The sequence below is a fragment of the Cydia fagiglandana genome, chromosome 9 (assembly GCF_963556715.1).
Source record: "Cydia fagiglandana chromosome 9, ilCydFagi1.1, whole genome shotgun sequence".
Taxonomy (NCBI): Eukaryota; Metazoa; Arthropoda; class Insecta; order Lepidoptera; family Tortricidae; genus Cydia; species Cydia fagiglandana.
In genome coordinates, this window is record NC_085940.1 from 1,250,750 (window position 1) to 1,265,196 (window position 14,447).

The window sequence follows — 14,447 nt, forward strand, 5'->3', positions numbered from 1 at the left end:
CGAATAACTTGCCGAAAACAGGTAAAACAGCAATTGGCCTGAAACTTGTTACATCCGGACCCAAACAAGAAGCAGAACCTCCCTTGGGCACAGGTGTAACTCTTGACACTTTCCAACGTCTAGGAAAGGAGGCTTGTTTCAAAGACAGGTTAAAAATGTGTAAGAGAGGTGCCTTCAGGACTGACATGCAGTCAATGGCCAGAAATGGGGGAACGGCATCGGGGCCGGCTGCAGATCGAGGTTTTAGTCTCTTAGTTGCACGAAGCAGCTCCCACTCCTCCACCCCATCGACAGCGATTCTTCTAACTCCGCCCACCCCCTTCACGCTCTGTGCTGCATCGTCCGCGTCCAGTCGCGGTATATCTGGTTGGAAAACAGAACTGAAGTATTCGGCAAAGGCTTCAGCTGCATCTTGGCCAGTTACGAGATTATCTTTATAGAAGAATTCTTTACACGATAATTTCCCCTTACGCTTTTTTTTCACGAATTGCCAGAATTTAGTCGGCTCATTCATGATATTGTCTTCTATATTTTTAAGGTATAGTTGATACGATTGGTCAGTCAAGGTTTTAACGTGCCCCCTGTTCATAGAATCGCAAGCCACTATAGGTAACTCCAGGGTGCGTAGCCAACGTGCAACTGTCACTGTAACAGTGCCACACTAGTGCAACTGTTGCACTAGTGTGGAAGAGTGATAGATAGAGATGAGTACGATACGCTACGGAGCGTTAACGAGTGGCAAGTTGGCTACGCGCCCAGCCCAGATGTACTGTAAACTAAAGGCCCACTTGCACCATCCAACTAACCACTGGTAAAGCGGTTAAACCGTTAACCCAGTGTCAAATTGTACTGGTAACCATGGTAACTTCAGATTTAACCGGTTAACCCCGGGTTAGTAGAATGGTGCAAGTGGCGCTAAGGGAGTCATCAATTCAGAAGTAGCACAACTCACCCGGCCCCACAGATGCCGCAGATGAACCGCCTCTCGATCTCGTGCACGGACAGATGCATCTCGAGCTGCTCCTTCTCGGGGTAGGCCATCTGGCACTGCGGGCAGCAGTAGATGGGCGAGCCGTCGGCCGCGTTGGCGATCACCACCTGCCCCGGCTTGGGCCGCGCGGGCTTCGGCGCTTTCTTTTTGTACTTTTTCTTCTTTTTCGGCTGTATTCTTAGGGAGCCGTCTGGAATACAGAAAATAATAGAATGAAGCGAGATATCATATTAACTCACATTATAGACGGGTCTAACGCGAATTATATTCAATTACCTTTATTTACCGACGTTTCGACACAGGTTTCACTGGTGGTTAGACCCGTCTATAATGTGAGTTAATATGTATTCAAAACGCGAAAGTTTAAAATATTAGATATCATATTGTATTCATGTTAAATTTGTTGGTGTGTTAGATACCCTAAAAACTAGTTGGTACGCACAAAGATTGATATTGCGAGTGTAGCCGCGTGCGCTAAAATGTTTGAGCCGCGCACGCACACGTCACGCAAGCGGTGTGCCGTCTCTAATAAGGAACTGTATACTACAACGGGCACGTGCACACGCGTCCGCACAACTGTATACTACAACGGGCACGTGCACACGCGTCCGCACACCGGACGTCGGCGCTTTCTGTTTGTACTTTTACTTCTTTTTCGGCTGTATTCTTAGGGAGCCGTCTGGAATACAGAAAATAATAGAATGAAGCGAGATATCATACGAGGGCTGCTACTTATGTATCCGGAAACACAAAAAATAACAAATATCTATAGTTATAAATGGTTTCATTGCCTTTGTATTTGTCCACCAAGATGAATGATGCACTTTTGCAAATGTAGAAACGACTTTTCATAGCACTTTTTCCATTCTGATCTTGGTATACAAGACGTGCATTTTGTAGGCAAGAACGGCTCTTTCGCGAGTTTTTCTTTTTTTTTTTAACCAAATGTTCATGTAATATCTTACAAATGCTCGTCATACTATTGCCATGAGATGCCTCTATCTTGCGATATATACTATAACCATCTTGCATTATAAGCTCGTTCACAGCATCTATATTTTGTGGGATAACAGCCGATTTTGAGCGTTTTTTTTTTATTCGTCCTACCATAAATACCGTAATATACTACGACCACAATTTATTCACTAAAACATTGACCTTCGATGGAACTTACTCCCCAAAAGTAGAAAAAAGTCGATCCATGCACTATTTTTGAGTTTATCCACTCTGAACATCGTAAAAAAAACATCTGCACGAAAATTTTCACAAGAAAATCCGTTGATGGTGCAACAAAGATTTTTTTTAAATAATGCTACAATGTAAAACCAATTGATAAACATGTGAAACAAACTGTATTTTGCTTCCAAAGAGTTCCATTTTTATATGTTATAAATATATTTTTAATATAGTTCCAGTAAGTGGCCCATTCCGGATACATAAGTAGCAGCCCTCGTATTGTATACATGTTAAATTTGGTGGTGTGTTAGATACCCTAAAAACTAGTTGGTACGCACAAAGATTGATATTGCGAGTGTAGCCGCGTGCGCTAAAATGTTTGAGCCGCGCACGCACACGTCACGCAAGCGGTGTGCCGTCTCTCATAAGGAACTGTATACTACAACGGGCACGTGCACACGCGTCCGGTGTGCACAAGGCTATCAGCGGCGAAAGGGTTAACGTACCTTCCCCGACGACGGCCTCGGCCATGGGCTCCTTGTCCTGGTCCATGAGCAGCACCTCGATCTGCACGGCGGGCTCCTTCTTGTTGTCCGAGGGGTTGATGCTCGGAACTGCTGCAGCGACACCGGCAGCGTGGCTTGTGTGACGTGTTGGCGGTGAGTGTTAACGTACCTTCCCCGACGACGGCCTCGGCCATGGGCTCCTTGTCCTGGTCCATGGGCAGCACCTCGATCTGCACGGCGGGCTCCTTCTTGCTGTCGGAGGGGTTGATGCGCAGGAATTGCTGCAGCGACACCGGCAGCGTGGGTTGCTGCACAAGTAAACAACGGTAAACAAATATACAACCAACTCGGATTAAAACTCTTATCTATGCTGGATCAACGACCCAGAGGGCCTACCGCAAACCTCGTTCGACGAGTTGGCTCTCTGTCGCACTAGTAAATTCGTACGTAAGTATGACAAGGAGGCACGTGGAACGTGGTTCGCAGTAGGCCCTTAGAGAATGGCACTTTTAGTACTGTTCTTTATTTTGTTACATTGAATCTAAAAATCACAAGTCTCCATGATGTCGGCTGCTAGTCGGATACATGTTATAGATCAGAGTTTATCAAAGTGAGTAACGGGTTCACTACAAGCCGACCAGTCAGTGACCCGCTCGTATAGTTCGTTTTTTTTTAGCATTAGAAAGAACTCCGCAGAAGAAAGCGTGCAGTTTATGTCAGGCTCTTTAATTGTTATGGTTAGGGAGGCGAATAGGGGAATTTTCTGCAATACTCGAGCGTGGCAGTTTAAGATATGAGAGATACCTTAGACCTAATAGAACAACCTTGTAAAGTATTTAGCTCTATATGTAGTGACGCGCGCCTAGGATAGACGATCAGATTAGTAAAAAAAAATGGATAGTCTGAAATACTCGAGCGCGTCAGATTAAGATATTGGGGGTTGATTTTAGTGTTCAAAGACTAAATTTAACTAATCTGACGATAAGTCCTTGACGCCGCCGAGTTATAGGGTCGCGAACTTGTAAAAAAAAAACGTTAATCCGGCATTCTCGAGCGCGATTTTTTATTTTTTTATTTTGGAGAATATAATCTAAAACTTACTAAAAATACAAAATCTGCCGGTTTCCGCATGACCGGAAGTGTGGAGGAGCCATTTCGTCTTCCTAAGAACGCGTTGCGGCATATAAGTCGCGAACGATACATTTTACAAAAAAAAAAGTTTAAATAAACAAAAAAGGTAATTTTATTTTACACAAAAAAGGTCTCTTTACATTTTTGTCCAAAGTTAAAACTTTTTGACTTGAAGCATCATAAAATCGGTCAGATTAAGAGAACCCACCAACATTTTTGTCAGATTAAAAAAATATGCTTTCAGGATACCGAGATAAACCTCCCCTATGAAAATCTGACGCGCTCGAGTATTTCAAAAAAACTTTATTTTTTTGCATTTTCAAAAATTCATCGTAACTTATCGTCACGCCGAAATCGTCAGTTTTTTTAAAGGAAGCTTCCTTGGGGCCTACTTAACACCCCTTCCGAAAATCTGACGCGCTCGAGTAATTTTTTTTTTTTTGCATTTTTGACTACTTTATATGCCTACCCCCACCACGCAAACCGGCAGATTAGTATACCGTTGTTATCAGAGGCACTCGGGGCATACGTAGTATGAATATCTGACGCGCTCGAGAATGCCCAAGTAACTGTTTTTTTTAACATTTTTGAAAAACCGTACACGCCAAACCCACCGCTAAAATGGTTTTTGCCATACGAGCTTTTCTTTTCGAAATTATTTTATCTTTCGATTTTGATAGGTCTCGACGGCGCCGTTGAATTACGCCATTTAGCTACCTCGCCTCCCTAACTATTAATAATTATTGAATTATCTAATGTAGCATGGTCATTACATATAATTTACTTCAAATTATTACCGCTAAAAGTGCCGGATTTGGAACCACAAGCTTACTTCTGCGAAGTTCTTTCTAATGCTAAAAAAAACGGACTATAGGAGTGTTCAAAAAAATAGTCAACCACAAAATTAAAGGTTTGAGAAACCTTGAAATGCAATAGATAACAATCCCGTAGCAGGCGTAGCTCACTCCGCGATTTCGTCGCTTTGCTACAGGTAGCTACAAGTACATCCGTTCCACACCAATTTTGGTGACTAGCCATAAGCTGCGCGTGGCGCTTGCGCCACCTAACGGCCATATCTGTCCTGATCGTGTGTGTTTGACGACCGGTCTGGCCTAGAGGGTAGTGACCCTGCCTGTGAAGCCGATGGTCCTGAGTTCGAATCCCAGTAAGGGCATTTATTTGTGTGATGACACAGACATTTGTTCCTGAGTCATGGTTGCTTTCTATATGTATTTATATATTATATATATCGTTGTCTGAGTACCCACAACACAAGCCTTCTTGAGCTTACTGTAGGGCTTGGTCAATTTGTGATATTATAAGAATGTCCTATAATATTTATTATTATTATTTATTTATCGTAACAGACGCGTTTTGTTAGAGAGTGAGTCTTCTGTACCTAGCACTATTATGTATTCTATGCCAGTAATGAGAGTATGTGCAGTACTCTTGTACCTGCGGCTGGAACTGGTTGAAGTACTTGATGAGGTCCTGCTGCGTGCTGGTGATCTGCCACTGCATGTTCTCACTAGACTCGGTGCCCTGCGAGCTCTCCTATTAAAATACATTTCATATTTAAATTATTTGTGCAAGGCATTTGTAGAACATAACACCCGTAGTTAATGATTTCAGGTTTGTTTTATAATTTTTCAGAAATGTTAAGAGCGCTATTACATTTCGGGGTTGAGCGAGTTTAGGTATTTTACGCGCTGCGGCAGGCCGTGCGAGCTCAGTATGCCGATCCCTTCTACCACACTCGCACTACAATGATGGATTAAACATTCTTGATCCTTCGCGAAGCATATTGAAATCAACCATAAGAACACTAACTGTACTTAACTTTTAAAGTCCTAAAACTGTTATTTGGTAGGTACAAAAATACTAAATGCAGTGCAAATGTACATAGGGGCTGTTCATAAATTACGTCATCTATTTTTGACGGTATTTGACCCCCCCCCCCCCCCCCAACCCTCAAATCATCCAAAAATCATGCTTCGGATGACTCTGTTTCCTTCTACGTCATGCTACCATCATCCGATGTCCAGACCCCCCCCCCCTTCTCCCATTTGAAATGACGTAATTTATGAATAGCCCCATACTCGTACTTTTGAAGGTATATTACTCGAAAGAAATTATAGGTACTCGCTTATTTACATGTTTCGTCATTGCATTTGGTACCTATAGGTTGTAAAGTTTGTATCAACGAGGGTTTAAAAACGAACTGGTATTGAGGATCTGATGATAATGATGATGATTAAGGTGGTCACGGATACCAATCATCCATGTAGTAACATGATTAGGCTCGTTTGATTCGTCTCAACAAGATCTTTGACACTGAAGATACACAGGGCCTGATGATGGAGCTGGAAGGTCGCCACGGGTACCAGTCTATCATGTAACTAAACAACTTCGTGTTTGGGCTCGTTTGATTCGTCTCAACAAGATCTTTGACACAAGACAGTACTCCGGGTCTGATGATGGAGCTGGAAGGTGGTCACCATTACCAATCAACCATGCAACTAAACCACATCGTGTTTAGGCTCGTTTGATTCATCTCAACAAGATCTTTGACACTAGGTGATACTCAGAGTCTGATGATGGAGCTGGAAGGTGGTCACCGGCACCAATCAACCATGCAACTAAACCACTTCGTGTTTGGGCTCGTTTGATTCGTCTCAACAAGATCTTTGACACAAGACAGTACTTAGGGTCTGATGATGGAGCTGGAAGGTGGTCACCATTACCAATCAACCATGCAACTAAACCACATCGTGTTTAGGCTCGTTTGATTCGTCTCAACAAGATCTTTGACACTAGGTGATACTCAGGGTCTGATGATGGAGCTGAAAGGTGGTCACCGGTACTAGACATGTGCGCCGCGCCGCCGCCGCCGACGATTTTTTCACGCCGCCGCCGCCGATAAATTTGACCGGCGTATAATCGGCGTGGGAAATTTTGATACCTAACGTATCTAATTGCATTTTGCGTAGTGAGTAGATAGTATCAGACATATAATTTGAAGAAATGAAGATCCTTATGCTTTTTCGCTTATTATTTGCCAGTGAACCAAATTAGCATCATTTTTGTCGTTGCGGTGTTAGCTGTGATAACGATTTAGCGTTAATTTAAACAAAATCTAGTCTCTGGATCTCAGGTTATTATTTGATATTTTATCGCACAGCATTTTTGTAGAACGCATTTTGTTTTAGTCTCTTGATTGTCAATTTAATCAGTGAACTAAAGTCAAGATAATTGCAGGTTCATATCCTAGGACATAAAAATGCTATTTTCTTCTTAGAATCTCCAGCCAGCTTTCACTTCGATAATAATTGCGTATTTTATGATTTCGCGTGTGATGCTGGTGACACGCATAAGGGTCATCAACTAATCATGTGATAGATATGGTTTGATTTATTTGTCACATAATACAGGGTGAAATTTAATTCACTGGCCAAATTGAAACACCCAAAAGAACACGAAAAAATATTAAACACGTGTTTTTTCTTTTAATACCGCTCAGTACATTTTTTTCGAAATAACTCATCATCAAGTTGTTCTAAAAACCTCGTACGTTATGGTGAACCGACAACTACCCACTACACCCGCTTCTCTCTTATCAGTTAAGGTCATTGACACCCCGCCCCTCCCGCTGTTTGCAATCGCGTCACCAATTATGAACCCTATTGCAGCGAGATAAGACGCTTACCTACTTTAACGGGCTTTCCTTCATACTTTAACGGGCTTAGAACCGTCAAAATGCAAAGGCAACCCATTTTTAATCTAATATGTTATTTCTGACTAATGATTATTAACAAAACGTCCGTGGCTTAAAAACAATGAGTAAAAACTTGGTCAGGAATCTTTGCATTCGGACGTATTTAAAAAATTGAATCAACTTACATTTGATTAAAAATCGACGCAATTAACGAAAGTCCCACGAGATGGTACTCTTGGATTCAATCCTTGTCTGCGAAGGCGTGGAACTGATTCCATTTCGTATAATCTTTGTGCACCACGTAAACACTCACCACTTAATAAATAACACCGTACCATTTCGTAATATTCCCGGTTCGAAAACATTTTTTTAAACCTTAGTACGCGCGCGATTATTATTTTAAGGTTAGCGAGTGACGAGTGACTAATCATTTATGCTTACCGTTATGTTTACCGTTAGCGCGGAATGGTTTAGACTACCCTCGAAATTGATAAACCTGCCTACCATCGCCAACACTAACTGGGTGGACCGTATTGCAACGACTATAAGGTTTAGTGAAGGTCAGATAAGGGTTTTGCTGATGTTGTTGTTAAAACCTACTATTAGGTTTGTTTACATTTGTGGTAATAGGGTGACCACGATTCGTGGAAAATATTTAAAAATTGAAAAATGAAAATGTAAAAAAAATGTACTCTTTTTTTTTGCTAAATAGATTCATTAAGTGTAACCTAGTGCCGGGAATGAATATGGCCAGTGATTTAAATTTCACCCTGTATAATTTCATTTCATTTTAAAACAATCAACACACGATCAATTCTTAGTCATTTTATCTTGATTATCGGCTTATTTTACTTTACAATATATATTTCAATCAAAATTATAAAAGTCAGGTTAAGCAATTATACTTACAGGAACTTAAATCACCAAGGATCATCACTAAGCTACCAGTAAAGAAAACAAAGTAGACCTTAATATTCCGTAAAACTCTTTTATGAAATACAAATTAGCCTAATAAAAAGTTTCTCAAGCGATTTTACGTTCGAGGGCTCGTCTATCAAATCTTTGGGTAGTCGCTCGCAGTATGTAGGTCTGAAGACACGCGGGTTTTCCCCTACAAGTGCCGTGCGACACGGGACACTTCAAAATCATTCTGTTGAGCGAATCAACCTGGCAGAGACGTTTACTTTCGAAAACAATGACATCTTTATTCTAACATACATTTCTGATAAACTTCAGTTCAGACAAATGTAGGTAAAGTAGTTATCATTATTTCGTAAAAAAATCTAGGTGAGGTGACAGCGGCTGGGAAAAGTTAATATAGATTTACGACTTAACTTATAAATAATTATTTGTGTTTTATTTGTATTCCGCTTACGAAGTCACATCATTATACTGCCTAAAATGTAGCGTTTTAAAGTACCTATATATATATATATATATATATATATATATATATATATATTATTTTTATGTTAATATTTAAACATACCGTTGGTAACCGTCAGGTTAGTAAGAAATGGTTGCCAAATGCCAAGTGACGTGATGGGATATAATTTTCGACAATAATTTAGAAAACACACATAATATGCTCTGGATAGCTTATTAAATACTCAGAAGACTTTATTGTAGAGTTTCTACAGCCACGTTCTCATGTTGTATCAAAAATTATGCCACGCCAATTTCGCGCCGATCACGCCGCCGCCGCCGGTCAAAAAATCATCGAACGCCGCCGCCGATGATTTTGCCATCGGCGCACATCTCTAACCGGTACCAATCAACCATGCAACTAAACCACTTCGTGTTTAGGCTCGTTTGATTCGTCTCAACAAGATCTTTGACACTAGGTGATAAACCAAACACGAAGCCCAAACACGTAGCCCAAACATGAAGTGGTTCAGTTACGTGATAGACTGGTACCCGTCGCCACCTTCGAGCTCCATCATCAGACCCTAAGTACTGTCTTGTGTCAAAGATCTTGTTGAGACGAATCAAACGAGCCCAAACACGAAGTGGTTTAGTTGCATGGTTGATTGGTACCGGTGACCACATTCCGGCTCCATCATCAGACCTTGAGTACCATCCTGTGTCAAAGATCTTGTTGAGACGAATCAAACGAGCCCAAACACGAAGTGGTTTAGTTGCATAGTTGATTGGTACCGGTGACAACCTTCCTGCTCCATCATCAGACCCTGAGTACTATCTTGTGTCAAAGATCTTGTTGAGACGAATAAAACGAGCCTAAACACGAAGTGGTTTAGTTGCATGGTTGATTGGTACTGGTGACCACCTTCCGGCTCCATCATCAGACCCTGAGTACTATCTTAAGCCAAAGATCTTGTTGAGCCGAATCAAACGAGCCCAAACACGAAGTGGTTTAGTTGCATGGTTGATTGGTATCGGTGACCACCTTCCGTCTCCATCATCAGACCCTGAGTACTATCTTGTGTCAAAGATCTTGTTGAGACGAATCAAACGAGCCCAAACACGAAGTGGTTTAGTTGCATAGTTGATTGGTACCGGTAACCACCTTCCTGCTCCATCATCAGACCCTGAGTACTATCTTGTGTCAAAGATCTTGTTGAGACGAATAAAACGAGCCTAAACACGAAGTGGTTTAGTTGCAAGGTTGATTGGTACTGGTGACCACCTTCCGGCTCCATCATCAGACCCTGAGTACTATCTTAAGCCAAAGATCTTGTTGAGCCGAATCAAACGAGCCCAAACACGAAGTGGTTTAGTTGCATGGTTGATTGGTACCGGTGACCACCTTCCGTCTCCATCATCAGACCTTGAGTATTATCTTGTGTAAAAGATCTTGTTGAGACGAATAAAACGAGCCTAAGCACGAAGTGGTTTAGATGCATGGTTGATTGGTACTGGTGACCACCTTCCGGCTCCATCATCAGACCCTGAGTACTATCTTAAGTCAAAGATCTTGTTGAGACGAATAAAACGAGCCTAAACACGAAGTGGTTTAGTTGCATGGTTGATTGGTACTGGTGACCACCTTCCGGCTCCATCATCAGACCCTGAGTACTATCTTAAGCCAAAGATCTTGTTGAGCCGAATCAAACGAGCCCAAACACGAAGTGGTTTAGTTGCATGGTTGATTGGTACCGGTGACCACCTTCCGTCTCCATCATCAGACCTTGAGTATTATCTTGTGTAAAAGATCTTGTTGAGACGAATAAAACGAGCCTAAACACGAAGTGGTTTAGTTGCATGGTTGATTGGTACTGGTGACCACCTTCCGGCTCCATCATCAGACCCTGAGTACTATCTTAAGTCAAAGATCTTGTTGAGCCGAATCAAACGAGCCCAAACACGAAGTGGTTTAGTTGCATGGTTGATTGGTACCGGTGACCACCTTCCGGCTCCATCATCAGACCCTGAGTACTATCTTGTGTCAAAGATCTTGTTGAGACGAATAAAACGAGCCTAAACACGAAGTGGTTTAGTTGCATGGTTGATTGGTACTGGTGACCACCTTCCGGCTCCATCATCAGACCCTGAGTAGTATCTTAAGTCAAAGATCTTGTTGAGCCGACTCAAACGAACCCAAACACGAAGTGGTTTAGTTGCATGGTTGATTGGTACCGGTGACCACCTTCCGGCTCCATCATCAGACCCTGAGTACTATCTTGTGTCAAACATCTTGTTGAGATGAACAAAACGAGCCTAAACACGAAGTGGTTTAGTTGCATGGTTGATTGGTACCGGTGACAACTTTCCGGCTCCATCATCAGACCCTGAGTACTATCTTGAGTCAAAATTAATACATATAGAATGTCAGGTCGTTTCAAATATTTTTAATCCTGTCCGGTAGTTTATTAAACTGTACCATTATAAATTATAATACTATAAAAACAGTGCTAGGATCAAAGTCTCTCGTTGCGGTTTACACGCACACAGTATAGCGTTTTACACGGCGCCCGCCGCACACAATGATAAAAAATCTCGTCGTCGCCGTTGAAAATGTGCGGAGCCGACCGACACACGTCCTGCCTCTACAAGCTCTGCCGCGGCACTGAGCTAGCGCAGCGCGCGTCATCGGTAATATAGAGTAGTTTTCAAAAAATTGCCAAAAAATTATAGTAGAATTTCATAAACACTAATGTATACCAACAGTATAAGCAAACGTTGCAGATTGCTTGAGTATGAAAAGGACTTCGATATTAAGGCGCGGTGTGTAGTAAAATGCGCTTTTTTGTAACCATATTTACAGACTTTTACAAGGATTTCATGCATTATTTTCTAGTATGTATAACTTTAGTCCTTGAACTACGTTATTGCTTGTCAGAAACACAACGGCTCATTATTTTCTCGATAGAATCTTAAGTTGAAAACATGCTTAAAGCTGTCTTTTGATCCATATTTTAGAAGTACTACGACGAAAATGGATATGAAACTTACCTCATTCGATAGCTTTTAAGTAAATCTTCGTTTTTGCTGGTCCTTTTATCGATACGTTAATCTTTTCATTCATAATTTTATGAATTCAACTTTTGCCTACTAAATTACACCCTACGCGGCAATACCTTGCGCCTATTCCCCGCGCCAGTACGCCCGTGGCCACTGCCAGCGTCGGACCTATGCTAGTTTAGTGGACGTTTCATAAAATGGGTAACCACTGTATAAATATGCAAATATGTTATACACACAATGTTTTTCAACATTCTTACGAAGAAAAGCAAAATAATTCTTAATTACTGTGACATTTCAGACATTCGCCCGTCATATTGTCAATTTATAACAAGTTGGGAAGCAAAGGCACACACCCGTCTAACCAATCCGGAATTCAGTCACGATTGATAAATTGTGTAAACAAATTTTATTAAAGGCTATTTCAAATTGAATCATTTTTAAACATATGTGTACGGGATTCAAATACCTATGTGGGAGTGTTTAGTGTATGGTGGTACCCTTCGAGCAACACCGGCTTCCGAGTGGTACCTAACCATTTCACCGCTTTTAGTTTCCGAGTTACCTACATGCGTTTTAAGGGAAGTGGTCGAAAAATGCCTAAAATGGTTTTGTGTTTAATATTAGGTAAGGTAGAAGTACTAGTGCTCGACGCTGCACTAGTATTCGACATGGGTATAGTGTGTAGCTTTCAAATAGAGCTCGACGGCTAATCCTTTTTTTTTTATTATGAATGGGCTTACTCATGGCCACAGACTCCTATTGTCTATTGTTAAGTAAAACCGCTCATGCCCAGGGACAGGAACCGGTTACCTTAACCGGGGTTTTTCATAGGGTTATTTTAGAAGCGGTTGTAAAAACCCCTACCATAACGGTAACCGTCTGATAAGGTAACACTTTGATTCGGTAACCGTATCAGATACGGTTAACCTCTGTTACCGGTAACCGAAATAAAAACCCAGTCTATTCAGTTACCTCATTATAAGGTTTTTGACCAGTTCAAACGATTGCAATCTTTACGCACACTTAAATTCAAGTTGTTATTGAATAACCCAGGTTGGCATGGGCGATCTATGAAGCCTCCAGCACAAACAAGCTTTTTTGCCGTTCCTTTGTTTATCTTTATACCTACCCGTGTGGTGTGTTCTTATTTTATATCTTATTATATTATAAATAAAATAATTAAAATAAATAAAGTAAAAGACATAAATAATGTTAATAAAATGAATAAAAAAAAATAAAGTAAAAAAAAAAGTAAAAAAAAATAAGATAAATAAAATAAATAATATATAAAATAAATAAAGTAAATACTCCCGGTCCTGTAATAATTATAGGTCGTCCGTTTAAAACGAATCCTCAGCCCGCAAGTAGCTACTTCCGAGCCTCGACAATAATGTACTAAAAATGTAGCAAACCAATAAGCAACGGATAATAAAGGTTACCATAACTGAATGAAAACCTGTTAAAAACCCTTAACAATGTTAGGGTTACCGTTTCAATAAGCTTACCATTACAATCAGGTAACCGTATGATAGGGTTACCGAATGATAAGGTAACCGAAACGATTGGGTTACCGAATTGATAGAATTAAGCGTAAAGAGGGGTTTTCCGGTCCTTGCTCATGCCACGTGCCATAACCACCTGCATAAAAAATACGTACTCCGGTTACTGAGTGCGGCGAGTCGAACGCTACAGAACCAGTCTAAAATGTGTCATCGAGATGACACAAAGGCGCGTTATCGGAGAGCGCACCTACACTGGTTTTTTGAGCGTTGGCCTAGCCGGCGCTCAGGTGCCAAATAAAATAATTAAGACCCTTTTTTGCACGTAAGTAGCACGTGCGGTTTTACTTAACAATAGACAATAGGATTAGCCGTTGAGCTCTATTTGAAAGCTACACACTATACTTTATGTCAAAGTAATATAGGTTAAATTTGAACGGCGACGATCTTTCTGTATTCAAATTTAATTCTTGTCACTTTGACATAAAGTGCCCGTGTCGAATACTAGTGCAGCGTTGTGCACTAGTACTTCTACCTTATTTCCGCCAAGTCCGTACCGTGCTATATGGAAATTTATTCCAAAAAATGCTGTTTTTATATACCACACTGGTGGCAAGCCAGCATACGACCCGCATTCACCATAGCCTATGGACGCCTGCAGCTACGGGGATATGACACATCATGCCAAATGTTGATTGATTTTATATAAAATAAAAGTCCTAATATATAAAATAAGCTTTCATAAGTAATAGTTACTGATTTTTAAAAAGCGCCATTCAATTAAAAGACATGTCTAGATCGCTTACCTTCTTTCAAGTACTTTCTAATGCTAAAAAAAACGAACTACAGTATTCCTCCTTATTTTCAATACCTACTTGCCCGAAATTGACTTCTAGAATTAGACCAAGTCTGCGACGATTTTGATTACACACGCAGTGCAAGTGTTAATCATAATTTCATGAAGGTTTGTCGTTCAAAATAACACTTGCACTGCGTGTCCAATC

The 14,447-nt window shown here is 41.0% G+C and overlaps 1 protein-coding gene across 1 annotated transcript in view; it reads right to left on the reverse strand.

Moving 5' to 3' along the window:
- The window catches only part of LOC134667712 (zinc finger protein 853-like), a 31,269-nt gene that overhangs the window by 8,587 nt on the left and 8,235 nt on the right, over window positions 1-14,447 (reverse strand). Inside the window, exons 9-11 of the mRNA XM_063525135.1 lie at window positions 5,260-5,358; window positions 2,843-2,981; window positions 953-1,181 (exon numbers count right to left, since the gene is read on the reverse strand). Of these exons, the coding sequence (XP_063381205.1) occupies window positions 953-1,181; window positions 2,843-2,981; window positions 5,260-5,358 (467 nt within the window). The remainder of the gene's footprint in view (window positions 1-952; window positions 1,182-2,842; window positions 2,982-5,259; window positions 5,359-14,447) is intronic.